Here is a 24,006-nt window from a genome sequence, read left to right as displayed (position 1 = left end):
TACGTAAACACACACACACAGCATATTTTTGTGGTGTTTTTTCAGCCCAGGCTGAGCCATAATCTACGACTTTTTCCACGCACATTACTAGGAAAGAAAAGAAAAGTGACGTGTATTAAAATTATAACGCACAGGAGGTATAGAAAGACGGAGAGAGAAAAAAAAGAGAGAGGTGAAAGAGTTAAAGGAGGAAGGAGGACCAAAGCTGGAAAAACGAGAGGCAAAGAAAGGAGAAAAATATGTGGCGTATGTGTGTCAAATTGAAGAGAGTGAAACAGAAAGAGCGGAGGGAAAAGCTACTGTATAACGTCGGCCCTCTCGGTTTGTCCTCTCTGATCACTGTCCCTTACTTGGGAGACAGGACATAAAGCTGAAGACGCATTAGGCGGAAACACTTGAAAATATAAAAAGTAAAATGCTATTAAAACTCTTTAATAATTTTACCAAACACCTGAGTGGTGACATCATCGGCTGCTGAAATGGTTGATTCTGGAGTATAGAAGTAGTCTCAAGAGTCAGTGGGGAAACGTAACTTTCGCAACATCTCCAACATCCAAAAAGAGTTTTTCTTCAATTTTGTCTAATTATCATTTAAAGCAAGAGGGACGAGAGACTCGTGAGAGAACGGCTCATTCTACAGTAGGTGTTTTTACAACCCAAGTGAGAACAGGAACTTACTTGTTTCAAGGATGCACATTATAAAGCATGATTTCAAATGCTTGAATAGGATAATGTGTCCTTCTTTAATAAATCGGAAAATAACTCACGTCGGCGAGGTGTGAATATCTCTGTCTCATCTCGCCTTGCCATTGCTAATTATTACGCAATAACAGAACAACGCAGAGGGGTTGATTTGTTATGCTTGTATCACATAACCCCTACAGGCATTCCAGCAGCAGGAGAAGACAACTAGCGTTGCCAGTTATGCTTTAGTGACGTTCAGGAAGCTCAGGAAACGTGAGACACTTACACAATCCCCTTCTACGCACCCAAAAAGGACATGTATGTCTTCCAGTCACTGTGTGTGAGCTATAGCTGCCCAAACCAAACATCGCCCACTTCAGCAGAAAAACTTCAGGCGTCTTCTGAGTCTGTAATTGCTAAATAACCACACTGTGTAGCTTATAACCCTCAGCAGCAACATGGGGTTCAAAGAAGCTTTCTGAGAATGACACATACTTCCTCTGTGTCTCTCACACACATAACAGGTAAAAGCTATCAAAGACATGGTGATCAAACCATCTTGTCGTCAACTTAAGATTTAGCAAGTGTCAGTGTCTAATCTTACATATTTCACAAACGAAAGCCCTGTGGGCGTTGCACAAGATCACATGTCCACATCTACATCCATTATTGGTGCGCAAACTTGAATACTGGCGCTCTAGAGATAGTACGGTAGTTCAAGTTGACCAAAACACAAAAGAAAACGCGTTTTGATAAAAAAAAAAATCGTTAATCATAGACATTCGCATTCGGACGGGATTAGATATCTCAGCGGACCTCCGAGTTTGCTGAAAAACAGTAGGTAATTTGCTCTGGAATTTTTACAGAGGTCGTGTGAGATAAAGACAGACATGGCAGATTCGGACGGGATTAAAATCACAAAGTGCGTCTGTGAAACAGAAATTTCTCTAACGAGGGCTTTAGTCTCTAGCTTCTCTCTGAGTTCATGTATGTGGAAGAGGGCGGATAGCGCTTTACTTTGTGTGTGAAAAAGGTATGGCTGGCTGATTGGCTTTGGGTGTCTCAGGGGAAGTTGGTATGTTGGTAGCTATTGTCGTATGATGATTTGATAGCTATAGGGCGGGACCTAGGGGGAAAACAGAATTGGGGAATGGAGTATTACAAAAATTTATATTTAAAATGCATTAAAAAAGAATGTAAATTAGTCTTTGATGATGTGTGATCAAAAAAAAGTTTAATAAAATTAATAAACGTACACACATTTTTGATTAATTAAATTAAATGTACAGTGTTATAATAACTGAAATATTTATTAAATCGTAGGAAAAGTATATTGTGACACTATTGTTCAGATATAAGATTACATACTAAGGCTGAGTGATCTAACCAAAAAAATATATATCATGTTTGAAAAACATTTCTTTGGTATACAGTATGTTTGGTGATATTTATGATATTTATGGGTCTGCTAACAATATTCCAGCCATTCACTAGTTTAACATTTACAGCGTTTTTATTTAGGCCTGCATTATTTGATTTAAAAAAAAATCACATTGCGATTGCAATTTAACTACTGCAATATTTAACTATTAAATGTACCATTTTGTATGTATCTAGCCTAACAAGCAAATAATGGCACAAATGACCTCATTAAGAAGATGTTTGCTAATATGTGTTTATCACCTTAAAAATATTAACTATTCCTACTGTATATTACCTGAAATAAATGGTAGCCTTTTGTGATCAAATAACTGAACAGGTCCATATCACTATTCAAATTTTTGTGCGATTAATTGTGTAGCATTATTTTTTTATTTATAAAAAACTTAACCATAAAAGGAAAAAAACAAATTTATCCTTATTCTTAAAAATATTAATGTATGAGTACAACTTCAGGTGCTTTCAGTTGGTTTAAATAAAAAAACAACTGATAACTATGTACCACTACACATTACTAAATGATTTGTGTGATACAATAAACATTTTCAACACGGATCACATGAAGTTCCTGACTGTAGACGAGGTGTGTAAGTTCTCTACTGTACGAGGGAGAGAGAGTTAATGTACTCAGTGTATAAGAAATGACAGCGAGGATTTACAAGAGCTTTGCTCGTGTTTGGTTACAGTGAGTCAACGTCTGGTAATGGCAGCTGTAGCAAACCCAGCCTCGCTATTCCAGACCAGAATCAGGCCTCGATATGTGTGGAGAAGTGTTTCAGATGCGTTGGCACCATGGTACGTTAGTCAATAGGAAAAGTATGTGTGTAATTGTTTTGTTTTTTATACATTTCATCAAAGTCAGGGCATCGATCTATTCAGAAGTAAAATGATAACAATGATAAAGTAAAGTCTTATGTAATTAAATTTTATACCATAATGATATTTCAAATCTCTAATTAGTGTAATATTTTTTCAGTAATTCACAAAAATCATTTCCAAATAAAATAAATAATAATAAATACAAAAAAAAACAGTAAATCATGAATCAAACTGAACAAAACATATTCAGCTTATATGTTCAAGGATTTCATTTTGTCACCTTTATAACTGATTACAGAATACAATGTGGCGGCCAGTTCGTGTGTGAAAATGATTTCTCATGCTTCCAGAAGCACTCCTTGGCCATGCCATCAGGGCAGAAAAACTCCACTGATGTGATAACCAGGTCATTCAGTACATTCAGGTCATAAGCTAACTTTATTCAACTGAAGTAACCCCAGATCATAACACTACCTCCAGAGGCGTGTACAGTACAGTGGCCACTATGCATGATGGGTGCATCGCTTCATGCACTTCCCTTCTTACGCCCATTGCTCTGGACATGACAGCAGTTTGGAAATGTTTTTGCATGAACTTATATTCAGTTATTATTATTATTTTTTTTATTAAACTACTTTTACAATAATTGAAGTACCTTTAAAAATCCTGGGATAAGTGCTCATGTCCCTGTGTACAGAAACATTTGGGGCACACTGGACTTTGCGTAACACCTAACAGCATAGAATGTATAGAGCGCTTTACCAAGCTGGCATTGCTAAAACCCTGTGCACCTGATTAACACCTTTAAACTTAGAAGTTGTAAAATTCCTGCAAAAAAAGAAAAGAAAAGAAGAAAGTCCTCTCAGTACAGATTGCTGTCGGATTGATGTCCTGAGGAGAACCTGAACTGTCTCAAGGTATCACTGTGAGAATGATGATGGCTTATTCAGACCACAAAAGCACAAAAAAAGCACAATGTAGCGTATAATCTATTGTACAGATGGGTGGATGTTTTTTAACCCCTTGTACATTTCTCACTCTCAGATCTAAACACCTTTACTATGGATTTCTCAAAACGTAGAGCAATAAACAATAAGGGCAGTAAAGGGTTTAATGTAATTTTTGCAGCGATTATGCTCCTATCTTAAACCTTTTAACAAACATAATTACATATCAAACATTAAATAAGTTTGTACTGTTTATATTGTTTTAAATCACTAAAATCTTTTAACAATTATTAGAGTTTCAAAGATTGCTAGAAACTAATTAACTAACTAACAAACTAACTAACTAACACAATTTAATACAGATTTAGCACAAATTATTTATTTATTATGCACAGCAACAACAACTTAACACACTGAAAACAACAGTCATCATTTTTCTACAGCATTTGCAATTAATATTTATATATCTATGTATATAACTTAACGTTGTGGCTATGCTAGCTAGAGATAACCCTGTTTAACTATGTTGGCCAAATCGTGCACTACCAATTATACAGTTATAACATTTATGAGAAAATGTTTTCACTAGTTCCTCTTTGCTAACTTTTTGCTGATTTGAATAACAGTATAATTTTTTTTGTCAAAGATTGCTAAACATTAATCATTCCTCTTGACAGGTAGAACTGAGAAACTAGCATAATATCGCAGCATATATACCATTCTAGCTAATTATCTGGCTAATGACAGCAAATATTTATTTTTTTTGATGTATAAACTTATAAAAATATTTTTTACCGACACTGTAGCCAACATTTGCTTTTTTATACGACTTTCTAACCAAAGTTAGCTAATTAGTACGCTAGTTAGTTATACCAGCTTTCTCTTCCGTACAAGAGATGTTTTAATGTTTAGCCATATTTTCTTAAAAAGCAAGGCAGTCATTACGGACTGTGTTTCGGGTCCCTGTTTTATATTTATTTACAATTTGTTTGTTAGACTATAGCTAAGATTTCTCTCTTGGTTAATGTTCTGATTTATACCACTTAACAACCATATTTATTTGGTATATACAAAATATTATCTGATAGTAAGGAAGTGCACAAGGTAGCTATTAATAGTTCGGTTAAGTTTTTCTATACATTCGTCTTCTTTAGCTAAAGTTCAGCTAACATAATCGCTAACATTTGAATTAAAACAACATTTCAGGGTCGCACTTATGAAAAAGTAGTCCTAACTATCAGATCACTGGCTGTAAATTGCTAGCTCACATTACATTACATAATTTAGTTAGTTAGATACTGAGTATTTAGTTATTAAGTTAGTTGGTTCATTAGCTGTGGCTAGCAATGCTAGTTTTTTAACATTTATCTTCTAGATACAAGTGTTCTTTTCTGGTGTGATTAGCAGGAATATTTTTTACTCCTGTGTGTGTGTGTGTGTGTGTGTGTGTGTGTGTGTGTGTGTGCGCATTTGGCTTAGATTTTCATAAATTTATCTTTCCCTACCATCAGCTTCCTCTTTTATTTTTGCCACAGTGGATTATTTTGGGCTCTGCTCACATTTTAACCCTGGTGTGTGTGTGTGTGTGTGTGTGAGAGAGAGAGAAAGAGGGAAAGAGAGAGAGAGAGAGAAAGAGAGAGTATTCCAAAATAACTCTGAGTGAGAGCACAAACCAAATTCAGACTCCCCTCGTGCACACACACACACACACACACACACACTCTCACACACACACACAATTGTTTTGCCCCATTTGTCCCAGACATTCTTGGCTTTAAATAACAAATTACCTCTGATATGTATTAACTCGGACATAAGCTTCCTCTCCGCACAGATATAAACAGAAGAGGTTAAAACACTTTCACTCATTCACACACACACATACACACACACACACACACACACACACACACATAGACATTACTCAAGAGTGGAAACTGTTTTTAGAGACAGGGAGATGGAGATAAAAGTTTAAAGGAGAAAACGAGAGCGCCTGCCATGTGTGTGTGTGTGTGTGTGTGTGTGTGTGAGTGTGTATTATAGACTATAGACCTTGCTGCTAGACTCTACGGCACCTCGCCTCACCATGAGCACAATGAGATACAGTAGAGTCACAATATGTAGAAAACATTAAAGACTTGTCGCAAAAAAGCAAAAGAGAAAAGAAAAAAATCGCAGAATCTACTCTTATTCAGTTTTATTTTTCACGTCTTATTTTTCCATTCATCGGAAATTTGTAAATCTTACACTTAAACCCAGCAGCCCTTTAGCGCCTCAAATTATAAAACTCCACAAGGAGCCAAAGTTTAGGCCTGGGAGCAGAAGTCCGTCCATCTGGACGCACTCGAAAGCCAGGAAACAATCAAACCCGGTGTAATTGTAGTGCTTGATAGAGGACGCAGCGAAATCCTCTCTGCCTAAAACGCGGCGCTGTGGCCAAGAAGGAGAAGCGCTGGGGAAAATAAAAATCCCCAAAAAAGCATGCTCCCTACAAAACTCCAAAGCCAGACCAGACTGTCTCCTACAGCAGACATATAAAGTCACGCTAAGATCGCCGGCATAATCCTCATTTATCTGTCCAATTTGAAATTATTCTAATTCCGACTTTTACTGCTCGCTTTAACATCTCGCTCGGCTCTCGCTCACTCAGACGTGAAACACCTTCTGTGTTTATGTGCTTCTTGTAAAACTTGTATTTACGGCTGCGGAAGTTCTAATTATGACCTGGCGATGGTTTTTTTGGGAAACGAATACAACCAAAAAAAAAAAAAAAAAAAAAGCACCATAATTACACAAAGCTGTCAGACTGTCAGTAAGGAAAGCTCATTCCCTAAAAGTACCTTTAAAGGTCCTGTATTATACTCCATTTTAACAAGCTGACATAAATTTTTAGGTTCTCCGAAATTCTCGTCTTTGTTAATGTTCCAGATAATAAACTCAGATCATGCATTCCGGAATCCCTGAAGTTTTATTCCTGTTTCAAAAGCGCTGTTTCGTTGTCTATAGCTTTAAACATACAAGTGTGACCTCCCCTCCCCCACACCCCTGTGTGGAAGTTACTGTACGTCGAAAAATTTCCCTTTTTGTCTGGAATAATATCATACCTAGTGGGAAAATTAAAAATCATGTTCAAGCACATTTATGGATAAAAAAATTAAAAATGAAGAGTTGTTTATTTCCTATTTTTGTCTGGAGTTTTGCTCTGTTGTTATGCGAGAGCATTGTTATAGTTATTAATATTGTTACTGTTATTGTTTGCCATTGTTTAACAACAGATGAGCTTCCAACAATCTGAGGACCTGAGAATCAGGGTTTCTGTAGCAGAATTGTTGGCGCGAATGCTGGACTTAATGTCTAAAAATTTAATGCAACTACTGTACATAGTGCTGAGCCTCGAAATATTTAGCGATCCATACAGTGTTTTTTTATTTTTTTTTATTTTACTGCGTCTTCACTACTGTATTTGCAGCCGAGCTTACATTTGCCAAAATGTACGTTTGCCATCTTTTTATCATAATGTTAATGGATTACACAAAACTATATCGCTTCAGTGCTGTGATTGTCTTATACATCAATCAGTAACCATAACAACCCTGTCTGCATCATCACAAATGCAGAAACAGTAAGTAACCTGATAAACCGAGACCAATCACCATCCTGAACATACGCCAGCGAGCACAAGTTTCATTCACCTAATGAACCGTAAAACCAGAATGTTGTTCCCATTAGATCTTAGGACTGCTCCTGGCATTTTAAACAGCTTGATCAAATCTACCAGAGGCAAGCATGAAAACTTTTATCAACTCATGACCAACAGTGGAAGCCAATGGTGACCACTGTATTTATTCTACCGTGACCTCCAATCAACATTTACTTGGGCATGGGCAACATTCACCAACTATGCACAATTCTGGAACGCCAGTTAGCCCAATCTGTTTGTCTTTCGGCTGTGGGAGGAAGCCTGAGTACCCGGAGAACTAAATATGTTGTATTTTAAATTTAAAACAGAAATTAAACTGCTTCTTTAGAAGTAAGTGTTTCTGTTAATTCCGTTTATTACTGTAATTCCTCACCATTACTCACTCACTCACTCATTGTCAATACCGCTTCAGCCTTCATACAGGATCGCAGGGGGGCACACACATATACACACTGCGGGAAATTTGGAAACGGCAATTAGAGTATTCTGCATGTCTTTGGACTGTGGAAGAAAACTCACAAAGAACCAAGAACAGGGAGAACATGCAAACTCTATGCACACACATACCCGAGGCGCTAACATTGCCAACCACTATAACACTGAGCCGCCAATAAATTGCTTCTTGATGTAATGTTTTCCCCAGCAGGTGAAAACCAGAAAAACACTCACTCATTGTCGTCTATAACGCTTTATCCCATCGTGGGGGTCTAGAGCCTGTCCCAGTACACACGAGGCGGGCCAATCCATCACAGGATTGCACACATATACACACACTCACATACTCATGCACACACTACAGGCAATTTGGGTATGACAATTAGCCTAACCTGCATGTCTTCAGACTGTGGGCGGAAACCGGAGAACCCGGAGGGCACACTTACACCACCACTCAAAAGTTTAGGATCACTTGCAGATGTCTTTGTTTTTGTTTAGAGATTTATTTCCTACATTCTACAGCAATTCTGTGGATTTCAAAACTATGAAATAACCCACATGGAACTAGGTTATTATGTAACAACAACAACAACAACAACAGCAACACTCAGTTGTTATTTTAAGACACAGAGGTCAGCTGTCATGGAACAGTTCTTGCAAAAACAGTTATTGTCGAGTGCATTTGCAAAACCCATCGAGCTCCATGATGAAACTGGCTTGTATGAAGACCTTCAAAGGAGAGCAAGACCAAAACTTAACTCTGCTGCAGAGGAGAAGTTCAATTAGAGTCACCAGCCGTAGAAATCACCAATGAACTAAACAGCACCTCAGATGAGAGCCAGATCATGAATAGCGGATGAATCTCAGCATTAAGGAGATTATTGTTTATTTTGGACAAAAGCCTTCAGCATTACTTTACACTGTAGAAAGAAATAAAAATAAGGAACAACCACAGAGTTAACAGGTGATCCCAAACGTTTGAGCGGTAGCAGAGGTGGGAATCAAACCCAGACCCTGGTGGTGCATGGTGACAGCGCTAACTACTATCCCACCCTACACTTTTTGATGTGATGTTTTTTCCCTATCAGGTGGAAAAACCCTAAGTTACGCACCTGATCAGGGGTAGCCCCATGGAGACGGTGCGCAACCGCACATAGGCTATAGACAAGGTAGTTAAACAAGTGTGACGTCAGAAGTATACACATTTCTTATTTTGATGACGCATTCAGGCAGCACGCGCATAAGTGAGCCACCGTTACTGATAGTAATCGCGCGTTGTTGAGGCTGGAGAGCGCGCATCCCGGACTTCAGCCCGCACTGGAGTCAACGGGGTTCGGACGGGACCTACCGACTCTGAAGCCGTGCCCGGTGAGCGTGTCGGCGGCCTGCCCGTTCTCCCCGATCAGCGTCGTGTTGTCGCCCTGCTCGCACGTGTCGCGGCACTGGCCGTTGCGCTCGCACGTGCGCTTGCAGATCAGCGGCGCGATCACCACCTTGAAGCGCTCGCGCATGGACACGCGCTCCACGCACGCCGCCGGCCTCCGGAGCGCGAGACAGGCGAACAGCAGCAGCGGCAGCGTCACCGAGCGCATGCTGGCATCTCGCGCGCGCGCTCGGCTCGTTTGCAGTGGAGATGAAAGAGAAGAGGGGGGAAAAAAGTAACAAAAACAAACAAAAAAGGAAACAATGTTTCTTCTGTTAGAACAACATCAGGTCGGTTAGAGTAACAGGAGCGCACGGGACATCCTCAAGTCCGAAAGCTTGTGGTCGGTCTTCTCCTCCTCCAGCGCGGTGTTTTTCCTCTTCCAGCTGCGTGTGTGTGTGTGTGTGAGAGAGAGAGAGAGAGAAAGTGTGTGCGCATGCATGCATGGGTCTGTGTGTGTGTGCATCTTAAAGTTTTGGGGAAAGTCAAGAGGAGGAGGAGAGGAGGAGCGAGACCAACCCAGTGCAAGCACTTAGTGATGTGCAAAAGATTTTTTTTTTACTGAGTCGATTCACCTAGATCCTCGATTCACTTAGAGTCAAAAGGAATCGAATCTTTTTCACTCGTTCAGTCAGGATGTGCCTAAAGTCCAGAAGCCAAGTTGCTTCTGGACATCCTGGATTTGTACTGCTCTTGCAGAAGATGCACGTTGCACGCACGTGACAATGTACCCCGGACATGCGATCTAACTTCTCTACCTGGATCTCATCCCCCAAGCACAGGGGGGGAACATGCAAACTCTGCTCACACAGACCTCTGGTGAGAATCGAACCCAGACCCTGGAGGTTAATCAATTTCCCCTGAGAATAGCCATTTCAAGTGATTCATTGCTGTGAAGTTGATGCTATGACTAGTGTCAGAATTGTAGACAGATTATTTGTAGAGACTTACACACCAGCTCAGTGTTGTGGCTCTGGACACATCCCATCCGAGATTCGGCGATTAAAGGTTTACGTCAGACCTGAACACATGTCCATGTGTAAACTTGTGTTCAAAGTTGTGACTTCTTGTTTTTTTTATTCCTTCTTTCTAACAACTAAAGACTTTTTAAATTAAATTTTCCTCACAGCAATTTAGTTTTCAATTTTGTTTAACCACTGAGTCTTCTTGATGCATTGACCAGGAGAAGCACTATTTGGTGTGTTGTTTCTTTTCTTCTAAAGCATATATATTAGGAAAAGCCATTCTTAATCCTAGAAAAGCCTCTTTGGCGACATGATTCCATTCTAGATGCAACGAGAGAGGTTATAGGGTGGTCATTAGAACTAAATCTACTGATGAAATGCCAAGAAAAATTTTGCCAAGCCTAGAAAGAGTTGCAGCTCATTAACTGTAGTGGGAAATGGTTATTACCGCTGTGACTTTGCTTTGGAGCTTATAATATATGTCTAGGAAATTCACACTTCACTTCTTTAACACAAGCTGGTCCTTTAGGAGGCATTGAATAATGTATTGCGCTTGTTTGAAATGTATGTTATATTATGTGTATGTTATAACAAAGTGTACAAGCATGTCTTTAGCACCTCATTAATGAAACATCAAGGGCAGCTTAGTGGTTAGCGCTGTGGCGCAGGTACACTTGCGTATTTACACTCTCTGATACGGCACTGACGATGTCACGTCTAAACAGTGATCTACGTATTTCTGTTCTCAGGTATGACTGGCTTCTATATCTAATTCGATTCCTGACCGATTATGCTGTATTGTTTCCCGAGACCACCTTTTCCAGCGGACTCGGGAACGGTTCCAGAGCACAGAGCGATTGTCTTCTCACTGATCAAAAAAAATCTGACTTTGAGGGTCAAGTCTTCCTGGAAATGATCTTGGGGCCCTAATGTAAAAAGAAAAAATGCACATAGTTTCTGGAAGCTGTAACCAAACTCTGACTTCTATTCACCTTCTTCTGAAATGTGTTCCAGTTTATTAAATGTGGTCACTGATCTTGATTGTTCCAGTTCTGCAGGACCAAGGGAAAGGAGAGTTGACTATGCCCTCCGTAGGCAATGCACGGGCAGAGACTCCCCCCTTGGTATATTCATCGAAGGCTCTCTGTGCAGTAATTGTGAGAAGATAAATTCAACTGCCTTAGAGCGTTGGACCAGGAACCGGTTCTACCACACAATCAGACTTCACGATGAACCAGTTGCCTTGGTTTAACTGCAACCTCCCTGGAAATTCTTTTATTGGTTGGGGACAGGAATAGATGGTGGTTCTGACTGTTTTGGAGGCGAGACCGAGGTGAGGCATGGAGAGACAATACTGAACACAATAATCAACGAGACCAACGAGTCTGAACTGCCTTGGAAATTTTGAAGTTGTAATGATGTATGCATTTAAAACCTAGGAGGCACCTTGGTACGGTCCGTGGCCAGAAATGATATCTCTTGAAAGTATAATGCACTGACCCCAAACAGAATTATGTGAAGAGTGATTATTTTCGCTTTCTGTTGGACATCCAATGACAGACATGAGCTTAACCTGGGTGTGTTCTAATGGACATCCCTATTGAAGTCCATTTGCTGATCTGATCCCTGGTAAACTGGGCAGTTTCTCATGGAGTGGGGTTCAACCCGTGGGGTTCATGTCTTTTAGGCTAATGTGGGAGCACGTCTGGCTGGTGGGTGCTTCTGGAGGGACATTTGGTTTGTCATTTGCTTTCTTTTCGCTGACTTCATAATGAAACTTAATGTGAGATACTTATATTTTGAGTGCTTATACCCAAGATGACTGGAAGGGGAAAAATCGCCCTGCAAGGCACTAGGCGTGTGTTTGGGAAAGTGGTGGCGGTGCATGAAGAGCATCTCCTGCGTCATGGTGGACCTCACCAGCAGCCTGAATAAGCAGAGCTGGTCAGTTTAATACCACAGTGAGACAGACACGCCGAGTCGGCATTTGGTAACCGGAGCTGATTGTAGTGTGCGTGGGTGTGTTTTCACTTTTCATGTGATGATGTGGAAGAGACATGAAGGTGAATCTGCAAACAGAAGCTCAAGTAAAAGATTGTGTGATGTCACAGGAGCAGTGTGATTCTGCAAATTAGTCATGTGAAAAAGGTCATGTCTGAAAACCTGAGACATCTCTCTCTCTCTCTGGAATTTGTTTGGATCGGATGTTTGGAGCAAAAACTGGAAAATGGAATGCTGTATTGTTGTTGGCTACCACATTTTGCACACACACACACACACACACACTAGATCTTTAGGTTTAGGAAACTAAGTAAGTCTAGCCTGACTGTGGGTGAGAGAGAAAATTAAGCATGTTTGATGTGGATAAAATGAGACAAAACATGTCTGTGCATGAGTCTACGTCTGAGTGTGTCTGAGCGTGTGTGTGTGTGTGTGTAAACCAGAGGGAAAAGGAGAATGAGTTGAATCACTTCCTTTGAGAAAAGTGAGAATGTTTGCTTTTAGTTGCTACGGAAATGACTACATGGGTCTGGACAGTCCTACACACACACACACACACACACACACACACAAAACATGCATGCAGGAATGAGCTCATAAACATACTTCACATTCTTGGCCATGTACTACACACACATTATTGCTTACTGTACTCACATGAATGAAAGAGACAGACAGACAGACAGGGATTCAGTTTCTAAATGAATTATTTAATTTATTATGGGGGAAAAAAGCTGTTGAAACCTACCTAGCCTAATAAGAATAAGTAATTGCCCCCTAGCTAATTTATAAATGAACTGTGATTGTTAGAAAGCTGAGTTAATTTTCAATTGTCACACGCAGGCCTGATTACTGCCAGACCTGTTGAATCAAGAAATCACTTAAATAGAACCTGACAAAGTGAAGCACGCTAAAAGATTTAAGGGATTCAACATCAGAAACAGGTGAGAAACAAAGTAACTGACATGTATTAGTCTAGAGAGGGTGATTAAGCCATCTCTTTGAGACTTTGGGACTCCAGTGAACCACAGTGAAAGTCATTATACAAAAATGGAGAAAACACAGAACAGTAGTAAACATTTCCAGGAGTGGTTCCGAAATTACTCTAAGAGCACAACCAGGACTCATCCAGGAGCTCATAAAAGAACCCAGTTAAGGGTCAGTGTTTATCATTTAACAATAAGAAAGAAACTGGGGGAAAAAAATGGCATCTATGAGAGAGTTTTAAGGTGAAAGCCACTGCTGACCAAAAACAACACAAAGGCTCGTCTCACCATTACCAACAAACATCTCGATTATCCGCAAGAAGATCGGGGCAAATATTCTGTGGACTTATGAGATAAAAGTTGAACATTTTGGAAGGTGTGCGGCCCGTTGGTGTAAAACTATAGCAAGTAGGAAACTATAATAACACAGTTTCAGGACCAGGATGACTTGCCATAACTGATGCAACCATGACTTCTGCGCTCGACCAGAAAATCCTAAAGACAAGTCCGGCCATCAGTTTGTGACATCAGCAGGACAAAGGCCAGAAACACACCAGCATGTCCATCAAGTCTACTCTGAGTGTCTTAATCAAAGATCTAATTGGGATCATCAAACAGGCCATTCATAGACCGTCAAAAACACTTCAAAGTAGCTGAATTAACACAATAAGCTAAACTGTCACGTCCACCACGACGTGAAAGACTCATTACCAGTTTTCACAAACGCTTCATCACAGTTGTTGGGTGGCACAAACAGGTATTAGGATGAGGGGGCAATTACTTTTTCACATTTTTCCCCTTACTGAATGAAAGCATCATTTAAAAACTGCATTTTTATATTTATTCCAGTTATTTCTTCAATTTTAAAACTTGACTGAATATCTCAATCATTAAAGTGTGACAAATACAAAGCAAAAAAAATCTGCACTGTAGATAAACAGATCGACGGATGTGTGTGTTTATAATACAAAACCATTTCAGTAGGATATACAGTACAGTAACGCAGAAACGCAGGACGACAGATCACCGGGGCTTTATTCGCCTTGTTCAGTTTTTTTGCCGCTGGTTTGAGTAAACAGGTAAATAACATCTGTACTGCTGCAGCAAAACACAGATAATATCTTTAAAAACAGGAGACTTTCCAACAACAGAAAGACATTTTGTTTGCACCGATGTTTAGCGTTTGAGAGCAAAAATACAGTGGAAGCATGTGAAAGAGTTTTTTTTTACTTAATAACGAGTAGAGCTGTGAGATTTAACTGATTACGCGAATATAGTCGATCTTTTGTTGGTTGAAGCAGCTTATTGGATCAGTCGGGTCTGTTTTTGACTCACACTTTAAATTATTTAGCAGAAGAGTTCCTTTAACATCTAAAAAAAGCACAAAAAAAAAAGCACCCATCTTTTACAAACTTAAAAAAATATATATTTTTTCGTTTTTTATAAAAGAATATTTCTTCTTTGGAATTTCTGTGCGGTTGGTCCATTTTGCCTCCTACTGGACTTTGCTTTTAAACAGTTAACCAGGCACATCACACAACATTAGAGTGTTTAATAAAAACTTTAGTAGTTTTTTAAAACCTCTAAGTAATACAAGGTGATATTAAAAAGTTTTAAGAAAAAAGTACTTTATTACTCATTACTCACTTATGAAACCTTTATCTTTACCTGGCGAGGACGGTCGTGCGGAGGTTCTCTGACGATCTTCATGATGAGACGGGAGGGGAAACGAGGCTGCTGCTGAGTTTTGTTACACAATTTCATCCAAAACCATCTTGTTCATGTTTCTATAATTTAAACTACACACATGAAATTTAATTTAATATGACAAATGAGGCGGGATCGAGACTTTTTTGCCCGTAACTGCTCTATTATACAATAGATCTACAGTATCATAAGATATTTCCTATTTCTATGGACAGCTTCACTTTTGGACCTTAATAATAAAAACTGTGTATAATCTCTTTAGCACACATTCACTGACACACACTTAATACACACTCTTGGTAAATACAGTCAATATTCACACACTTAACATTGTCTAGTTTGGATTGGTGTATGGCCTCGAGGGCAGGAATGCTGTCATGACGTCGCCACTCAACCTACAGCGTCACTGTGGCTAACCACACACACACACACACACACTTACGGATTATACCACTGGTAAAACATCTGGTCAACAGCTCACAGTCTAAGAAAAAATTTTTTTTTTACGGAAATTGATCCCTTACTCACACCAAGGATGACTCGGCCAGTGTGTGTGTGTGTGGTGTGTCATTCACAAGGACCCTCGTTTTGGTTTGTTGGGGTGGACGTCTCTTGTCAGAAACTGTCTCGCTGTTAGTTAGACAATAAACCAGTGTGTGTGTGTGTCGTTCAAACATTCACTCAGAGAAAGTGATGAGTGTCCTAAGACTTTCATACGTTTGAGAGTGTGTTCTGTCTGTGGTCAGAAACCAACGATTTTTAACACATGCTAACTGTACACATACTGTACACACACACACACACTTATATAAATGGACACCACAGTGGACCATATGGACAAGTATGAAGTAAAAGAAGGCAGGAGACATTTCCCAGATGTTCTGATGAGAAAAACAAACACTGCTTCAGGTTTACAAAACGCATGCTCGGTTTTTATTGAAAAGAAAAAATAATCATGTGTAACACAGTAACGGTAAATCTATTTTTCCCCCTCCAGTTTTACGTAACATTTACCAAACTTTTATTTACTCACATTTATTCGACACTAAAACGAGATATATTTAAAGGTTATTTACACGTGGAGGTGTTAAGAAAACACGGCTTATGTTGGTATTAGTTTTAAAAGTATCTACTACAGAGCTATTGTTTAACACTAGACAAGAAAAGGGCTGTAAATACAAAGAAGTCAAACCATGCAACAAAAATATGAAAAGGAAAACAAAACAAAATAATAAAAATGATTTTATATGCTATATTCACAAATGTTTACATGACTGAAGGGATAAAATTCAAATACAACAAAACAACGTAACTCCTCCTTTAAGGAAACATCCAGGCTGCAGTTCCTCAGGTTGACCACAAAGGGGTTAACATTTTATATATATTTTCGTTTTTTTTTTTAGTTATACTAGCGTATACAGTATTCAGCAATACACAATAAAAAACAGTTAGGCATGAAGGTTATGGGGTTACAAACAAAAACAAGAAAACAAAAATGCTTTAAACATTTAGCATGTAGTTGCTTGATTTGACCATAAGAGGGCAGCATGATCCGAAAGATTGTATCATCCCTGTTCTTTTATTTCTTTTATTCTGCTGTACTGTATATTTAGTGCTACATAACAAATAAAATACATCAACAAGAGCAAATAAACAGGGAACGGTTGTTTAGGGGGGGAATAAAAAAAGCACTAAAAAACTCCCCAGATCGTTAAGTTTCTCATTTCAACCATTAGAGGGCAGCGTGTTTCTAGATGTCTCTAACCTGTGTCTCGCGAAAAACAACAGGAATACGGAGGAGACTGGTGGTAACAAAAGTAAATACACTCACATGGTATTTTGTTAAACACAAAATAACAAAAGAAATGAAAATAAAAACTAACAAAAATAACGCCTGCTTCAGAAACCGTTAACATGCAGTACCTCATTCTGATCAGAAGAGGGCAAACACTTTGATCTTCCGATTAATTCTATAAACTGTACAAAAAAAAATTTATAAGCTGGGAGGTAATGAGTTAAACTACAACAACAAAATTTAATAAGGAGAAAAAAAATATTTTTATAACCAATATAAAAATAAAAATAAAAATAAACAAAAATAACTCCTGCTGTGGAAATCTTTGACCACAAGAGGGCATTGTTTTTCTTTTTTGTTTCTTTTTCTCTAAAGATTTTAATATCTGCAGGAAATTAAAAGGCCAGAAATGAAACCAGTCAGGCAACATGCATGCGAGAAGATTTTTAGATTCCTTTTTTTTTTAGAAGATTAGCAATTCTTCTTTAGAAGCAGCGGTATGTAATTTTCATTTATGTCAAGCCCTTGACTGACATACGTCATCCCTTACTACAGCTGTCTTAACCTCCTTAAAAAAATTAAAATAAATAAATGTAATGTGTTGTTTTGTTGGAGGGTAAGAAAGAAAGAAAAAATCAGGGCCAGAAAGGACAGGCATGTAAATAAACTGAAATCAAGAAAGTTAAAGCAAAAATATGACGATGTAATGCTGTAAAAAAAAAAGGTACATATTATTGCAAAAAAAGCCAACTTTTGCCAGCTGACGGGTAAACAAAACATGAGTGTGTGTGTGTTTCTATATGCATAGGAGAAAGAGATCCACAATGTTTACGGTTCTATTTCTCACAGTACCTATATTACATTATTACTCACTACAACAGAGAACCGGGGACGTGACGTAAGATGACGCAGAGTCTCCAGGGAAGCAGGACGTTCTGCAGGAATACTGACACCGTAATGAGGACGCTCTGACGAAGCGAGGTCAGAGTCACAACATGAGCCGAACTGATTCCAGAAAGCATTAGTTTGTTATTCTGGATAAGCAGCAGTGTGTGTGCGCGTGTGTGTCTGTGGATGCTATCGGGATCAGAGTTTCTCATCAGGATATAATACACACTCGTTTTGAAAAGCTGGGATCGTTTCACCAGGTTAGGTAATGATGTAATTTTTTTGATGTCACCTCGTGGATCTGCTTATCTTGGGCGAATTTTCACGCAACCCTACACGCAGTCCACGGCGGCGTCGGTTTCCTCGCGATCCTCCTCCCACATCTCGAATCTCATCTCCTCGTCCTCCACAGACGCCTGGAGGTTGTGCTCTCCAAGGTCGGTGCCCGCCAGCCTTTCGTGGGCTTCCTCGGCGCCCGGTTCTCCTTGGTGCATGCTGACGAGGTGCTTCCTGAGGCTGGCGGCGTCCTGGAACGAGCGCTGGCACAGGGGGCATCGGCACGGCCGCTCGCCGGTGTGGATGCGTTGGTGGTGCTTGAGGTGCTGCAGACGACTGAGGCGCTTCCCGCACACGCCGCAGGCATACGGCTTTTCACCCGTGTGCGTGCGCCCGTGCTTGCGCAGGCCGTCCAAGTGGCGGAAACGAGCGCCGCACTCGCTGCAGGCGTACGGCTTCTCGCCTGTGTGGATGCGCAAGTGCGTCTTGAGAGCGCCGGATTCGCGGAACCGTCGTCCGCACACGCTGCACGGGTACGGCTTCTCTCCCGTGTGGATGCGCAGGTGCTTCTTGAGGCTTGAGAGCAGGCGGAACGTCTTGCCGCACTCCAGGCAGAGGTGCGGTCGCTCGCCGGCCACCTCACCCATCAGCTCCGAGGGCGGGTGCCGCCTCCGCCGGCCGTCGGGCGAGGAGTCGCTCGTACCGGGACTCTGCCTGGAGGATGCCGCGGTCACGGCTCTAGAAGCGCCTCGGAGACCGGAAGGCCCCTGTGAGGGTGTCCCAGCGGAGGAAGAAGACGGGCCGTTATGTGAGCCGGGAGTCGGAGTGTGTTTAGCAGCATTTCTCCGGGAACGTGGACCGCTCGGCTCCTCCACCACGTGGGTATAACCCTGATCGCACTCGCCCTGGGCACCGTGATCGCCGTCTCCTCGGACACGCACTGGCCCTGGCGTGGGACCCTGTTCCTCTTTCACGCCGTAGGGGGAGTGTGAGGGAGGGTGAGACAGCCGTCGATCACTCATCTCGCCTGCAAACAGAGAAAAAAAGCCCGAAAACGTTACTTTAACCTTCGCAAAGTATGTAGTCATACAGTGTGAAACCGTAACGAGCGAGATCTCTGACCTGCCCTGTTGACATCGTGGCACATGCCGCCAGTGTGAACCGCCATGGGGTCATAGTAGCTGTTGGTGACGGTTCCGTCGGCCTGGATGGACAGGTGACAGCTTTTGAACTCATCTCTGGCCTCGAAGCCGTGGATGGCATCCCCGAGTGCTCCACTTAGCTCTGCCTCGCTGTTCGCGAAGCACCTGGGGTCGGCATCGTCTCCAGCCCCGCGGTGCGTCAGACGGGCCGCGTTTGCGCCTGGCGCTTGATTGCCGTAACTGTGCTGCCCCGCCATGGGAGGAGGAAGAGGAGGGGGATGGGTGTTGAACGGCCCCTGCAGCTGGTCGATCAGCTTCTGAGCGCTGCACAGGCACTCCTGCAACGTCTTCAGCTCGCGCTCAGAGGTGTCCAGGCGTGCCTTTAGCCTTTCGTTCTCACGCTCTTTGGACAGCAGTTCGTCTTCGGTTTCTGACATCACGGCCGCAATCTCACCCAGCAGCGTCTCCACGGCGGAGGAAAGGGCGGACCTAGTGGTGGACAGAACTTGCATTAAAACAAATCCTTGTAGTTAACAAAGAAAAAGTGTTAACCTTTGATACGGTGGTGATTTCTTTAAAGAAATGCTAATTCAACAAGAAGTCTCCAGCGCGAGTGCTTTTAAACATTTTGACACGAGAACTTTTTCAGAAGTTCTGGTTTCTCAGTAACTTTAATCTAAGACAGACATGTTTATAGCTGCTATGCCACAAGTGATAACAGAAACTAACTTGCTTCAAAGCAACAGGGGTCCCACAAGACTTTATGTTGGACTTTCGCCACCTTCGGGTCTTGATCCCCCTCATCCTCCTCTTTAGTCCTGCCCCCTGAAAAAACCCATTAGATACTTCCTTCCTTGTCATCTTTAGTCTATTTTCTAAAATACTTTTTACATTTGTACTCAGCCTTTGCAAATTAACACAACATTTAATGCAACGATAGATAGAGAATAACACATGAGGAAGAAAACTTCCCAAGATATGTGGTTTTAATTAGTCGAGATTGGGGGGAAAAATCTATTTAGTTATGATTCGTGATTCTTTTGTGAGGTCATATACTGTACGTATTGCCACATGGACTCCAAAATCGTTTTTTAAAACTTTTTTGACATTTATAATACAGATCATGATCCAGTAGATCAAGAGCCAGTGAGCAAAACTGTCTGGTTTTCAGTTCGATTGGCCGTGATCGATGAGACAGATCAGCCTCAGATATAAACAAATCTGTACCGAGCGCAGAAGCTCCTGAGTGGATAACAAGAATGTTATCAAGGACGGTAGGAAAAAGAAAACTGAGCTACTTTTAGTGTGGTTTTTAAAGCATTCCAAGAGGAATCATAAATTAAGGTTAAGTGATGTTTAATGTCTATTTATTTCATATTTTAATCTATTTACATGTTTTGATTGTTTTTATATGCAATACTATAATTATAGTGCTGGAAATAGGTAATACTGGTAATATTTTTGGGTGGCTGGAACAGATTATCTGCATTCACATTATTTTCTAAGAGAAAATGTGTTTCCCAATACGTCAAAACACAGTGTTGGTGATAATTTTATTTATTTTTTCATTTTTTTTTCTGTTATACATATAAGGCTGTTATATATAAATTGCCCAAGTTTCACATGAATGACAGTTAAGATCGTTGAAAGATTTGAATTAAAAAAAGTAACGGACACTACGGACATAAAAGGGCGTGAAACTGTATTAAGCAAAAATGTTTCTTTTAATCTGACACACATATAAATGTGTGGTGTAGCGTTTAGCACTGTCAGGGTGCGGGTTCGATTCCTGGTCAGGCTCAATTCCCGTCTCTGTGCTCATGGAGTTTGCATATTTTCCCTGTGCTTGGTGGGTTTCCTCCGGGTACTCCGGTTTCTTCCCACAGTCCAAAGACATGCAGGTTAAGTTGATTGGCGTTCCCAAATTGCCCGTAGTGTGTGAATAAGAGTGTGAGTGTGTGCCATGGGATGGATTGGCACTCTGTCCAGGGTGTACCCCGCCTCATGCCCTAAGACTCCTGGGATAGGCTCCAGGTCCCAGTGACCCTGAATAAAAATCTGTAGTGTCTGAAATTATGTAAAATTCATGTTGCAATATCATAACGATTTAGCATTTTATAATAATACACTTTTTCAGGTTTATGTCTTTTTATGTGAAATCTAAATTGCCAAAGTTGCGTCTGAATGACAGTTAAGATCGTTGAAAGATTTAACGGAGAGTTAACGGACACTACGGACATAAAAGGACATGAAACTGTATTTAGCAACTTTGTTTCTTTTTATCTGACAAAAATATAAATGTGTATGCTTATTAAAAAATATATGCATACACATTTATATTAATAAATACGGGTTTAAGAGATAAAAAGCATTTTGAAAAATGGTGAAAATTTACTTTTTTTTTAGCACCAGTACCACGTTTTGGCTGAATATGAAATGTCACCCAAGAACTCGTTTCTGGGTTCATATGCTGAGGTAAACGGGCTACTTTTAAACGTTAAACTCTTATATTTGAAATTAGTTTGTAGTGTTTAAGTACTGTGCTTGTGTTTTAAGTGAGAAAACTAATGTTATAAGGAACAGGCTATATTTAATTCATCGTTAAACTTTTTTTTTTTTTTTTAAGGTTTAAAATGTGCTCCATGGTCAGGGATGATGGATATATAATATCGAATCGTGATGTTAACGGAACCGACACCGCGGTATCGTGATGATATCGTATCGTGGAGTGATCTGCTCGTACCTGATGGTGGGTCCGAGGCGGGACCGGAGGGAGGACACGGTCACGGTGCCCCTGCTGTCGTGCGCGTGCTCGCACCTGTCCACTCGCGCGCCGGCTTTCCCGGGAGAGCTCGCGCTGCTCGGTTTCCGGTGCGCTCCTCCCGCGGAGGTCTCGCTCACCGCCGGGTTCATGCGCCCTCCTCCTCCTCCTCCTCCATTCTCCCCCGCATTGTTTCGCTTCGAGTTCATCATGGAATCCGATCGATCCCGCTGTTTGCTCGGGATCGAGTTGTTTTTAAAATATCTTTAAAACACCGCGACCTGATCCACAGCGCTGTCAAGCCATTCAGAGTTAACGCTATTCACGCGCCTGGTTAAACACGAACCGAGTCACACACGCTCTCCTGATCCTAACACACATTCCTGTTAGAAACCCGATTAATTTCTGCACAGATTAACACAGACCCTACGGTCAAAAGATTAAAACCTACGCGACCCCCTGTGTGTGTTTTTCCCCACCACAATAAAACCGAGAAGGCCACTTCTGACTTCGGATTGGTCCAGAATCTCGTCGCGGAGTGATGACGTCGAATTCACTGCAGCAACCGCGACCAAATTATCGTTTATATTGAACGTTCCTGTGCATGACGACACTCTTACAAACGCACAAACAGCCAATCGACCTCAATAACAAGTTATCAAACCGTGCACTCGATTAAATGTTTACGTTAACCAGCGCTCGACGTCATCAACGCGCGCCGTGCGTCACCATGCGACGGAAACACCTAGCAACTGCGTGTTAGCTTGTTGGTTAGCTGAAGTAAACATGCTGTAAAGTGAACGTTAATGTTTCTTTTTTTTTCTTCTACAGCGTGTGTAGCTGTGGGCGTAGTATGGAAGTGATTTGGAAAGTTTTAGATATATATTAATAAATGTTTAGCTGTGAGTTTCTGCACAAACACTGGATAAGTTCTTCCTTTGTGGAATTATAGGAATGAAAAGTTCCGCCTTGTCCTCCAGGCACGTAAAGCCACACAGGAAGTGAAAGTACACAGAGAAAAGCTGATTCTGTAAATTTAATCCACTGTTATTTTTTTTGTCCCAATAAACAGGCCTTAATTTTTTTCCCTCTATATAGTGTCATTATAATTTAAATAAAATAATAGTAAAATTCTCTCTTTTGATTATTATGTTCCTGGTCACTGATCTGCAAGCATAACTTCTGTTTTTGCTAATAATTTCTTGATTTTGAACTTCACCTTTAATAAAAACATAGTCTTTGGCTGTAAACATTACAGTAAAATGAATGATGTGTCCTGGTTCGATTCTCAGCATGGGGTCTGTGCGCATGGAGTTTGCATGTTCTCTCCATTCTTGGTGGATTTCCTCTGGTTACTCCGGTTTTCTCCAACAGTCCAAAACAATTAGCAATTTAGGCTAACTGCCGTTCTCAAATTGCCTGTAGTGTGTAAATGAGCGTGTGAGTGTGTGTATACGTGTATCCTGCAATGGATTTGGCACTTTGTCCAGGGTATTACCCTGCTTCGTGCCCTAGGTCTCCTGGGATAGGCTCAATGCCCCTGCGACCGTGTTTAAAGTGGTATAGACGATGAGTAAGTGAGAGTGAGTCTACATGCATTTTTTACAATTCCACACAGTACCAGTCAAAAGTTTGGATTTATTTTTTACATTCTAGAACAATACTGGATTGAAAAAAATAATAAAAAATGAAATAACACATAGCACTGTCACCATGAACCTCCAGGGTCTAGGTTTGATTCCCACCTCAGAATCTTTGTGCATGGAGTTTGCATGTTGTCCTTGTGCTCGTTGGGTTTCCTCTGGGTACTCTGGTTTTCTCCAACAGTCCAAAAATTGCATATTAGGCTAGACAATGACTGAGTGAATGAGTAATCTCACTATTTCATATGCAATATTAGTATTATATATAACTATAAAATAACACGGATGGAATTAGGTAATTATGTAACAACAACAAAAACAACAGTTGTTATGTTAATACACTTGTCAAGTGCATTTGCAAAATCTGTCAAGCACCATAATGAAACTGGCTCTC

General features: G+C 40.7%; 2 protein-coding genes across 5 annotated transcripts in view; both read right to left on the bottom strand.

Annotated features, from left to right (window-relative positions):
• The window catches only part of ltbp3 (latent transforming growth factor beta binding protein 3), a 52,348-nt gene extending 42,450 nt beyond the window's left edge, over nt 1–9,898 (bottom strand). For 2 of the 4 annotated variants that reach the window (XM_053485122.1, XM_053485123.1), the window contains exon 1: nt 9,374–9,898. In XM_053485122.1, the coding sequence (XP_053341097.1) occupies nt 9,374–9,617 (244 nt within the window). In that variant the 5' untranslated portion in view covers nt 9,618–9,898. The remainder of the gene's footprint in view (nt 1–9,373) is intronic. The other 2 variants (XM_053485121.1, XM_053485120.1) reach the window with 2 other exon arrangements.
• A 6,134-nt stretch (nt 9,899–16,032) lies between these two features.
• On the bottom strand, nt 16,033–22,601 carry si:ch1073-224n8.1 (zinc finger protein 16). Its single transcript, XM_053485174.1, has 3 exons — nt 21,952–22,601; nt 19,189–19,697; nt 16,033–19,093 (listed from the first exon to the last, which is right to left on the bottom strand). Exons 1-3 carry the CDS (start codon nt 22,179–22,181, stop codon nt 18,123–18,125), a joined length of 1,710 nt encoding a protein of 569 aa, XP_053341149.1. The 5' UTR covers nt 22,182–22,601; the 3' UTR covers nt 16,033–18,122.
• Nucleotides 22,602–24,006: the final 1,405 nt, after the last annotated feature.

Source organism: Clarias gariepinus, chromosome 24 (genome assembly GCF_024256425.1).
Source record: "Clarias gariepinus isolate MV-2021 ecotype Netherlands chromosome 24, CGAR_prim_01v2, whole genome shotgun sequence".
NCBI classification, from domain to species: Eukaryota; Metazoa; Chordata; class Actinopteri; order Siluriformes; family Clariidae; genus Clarias; species Clarias gariepinus.
This window is presented reverse-complemented; position numbering and strand designations above follow the sequence as displayed.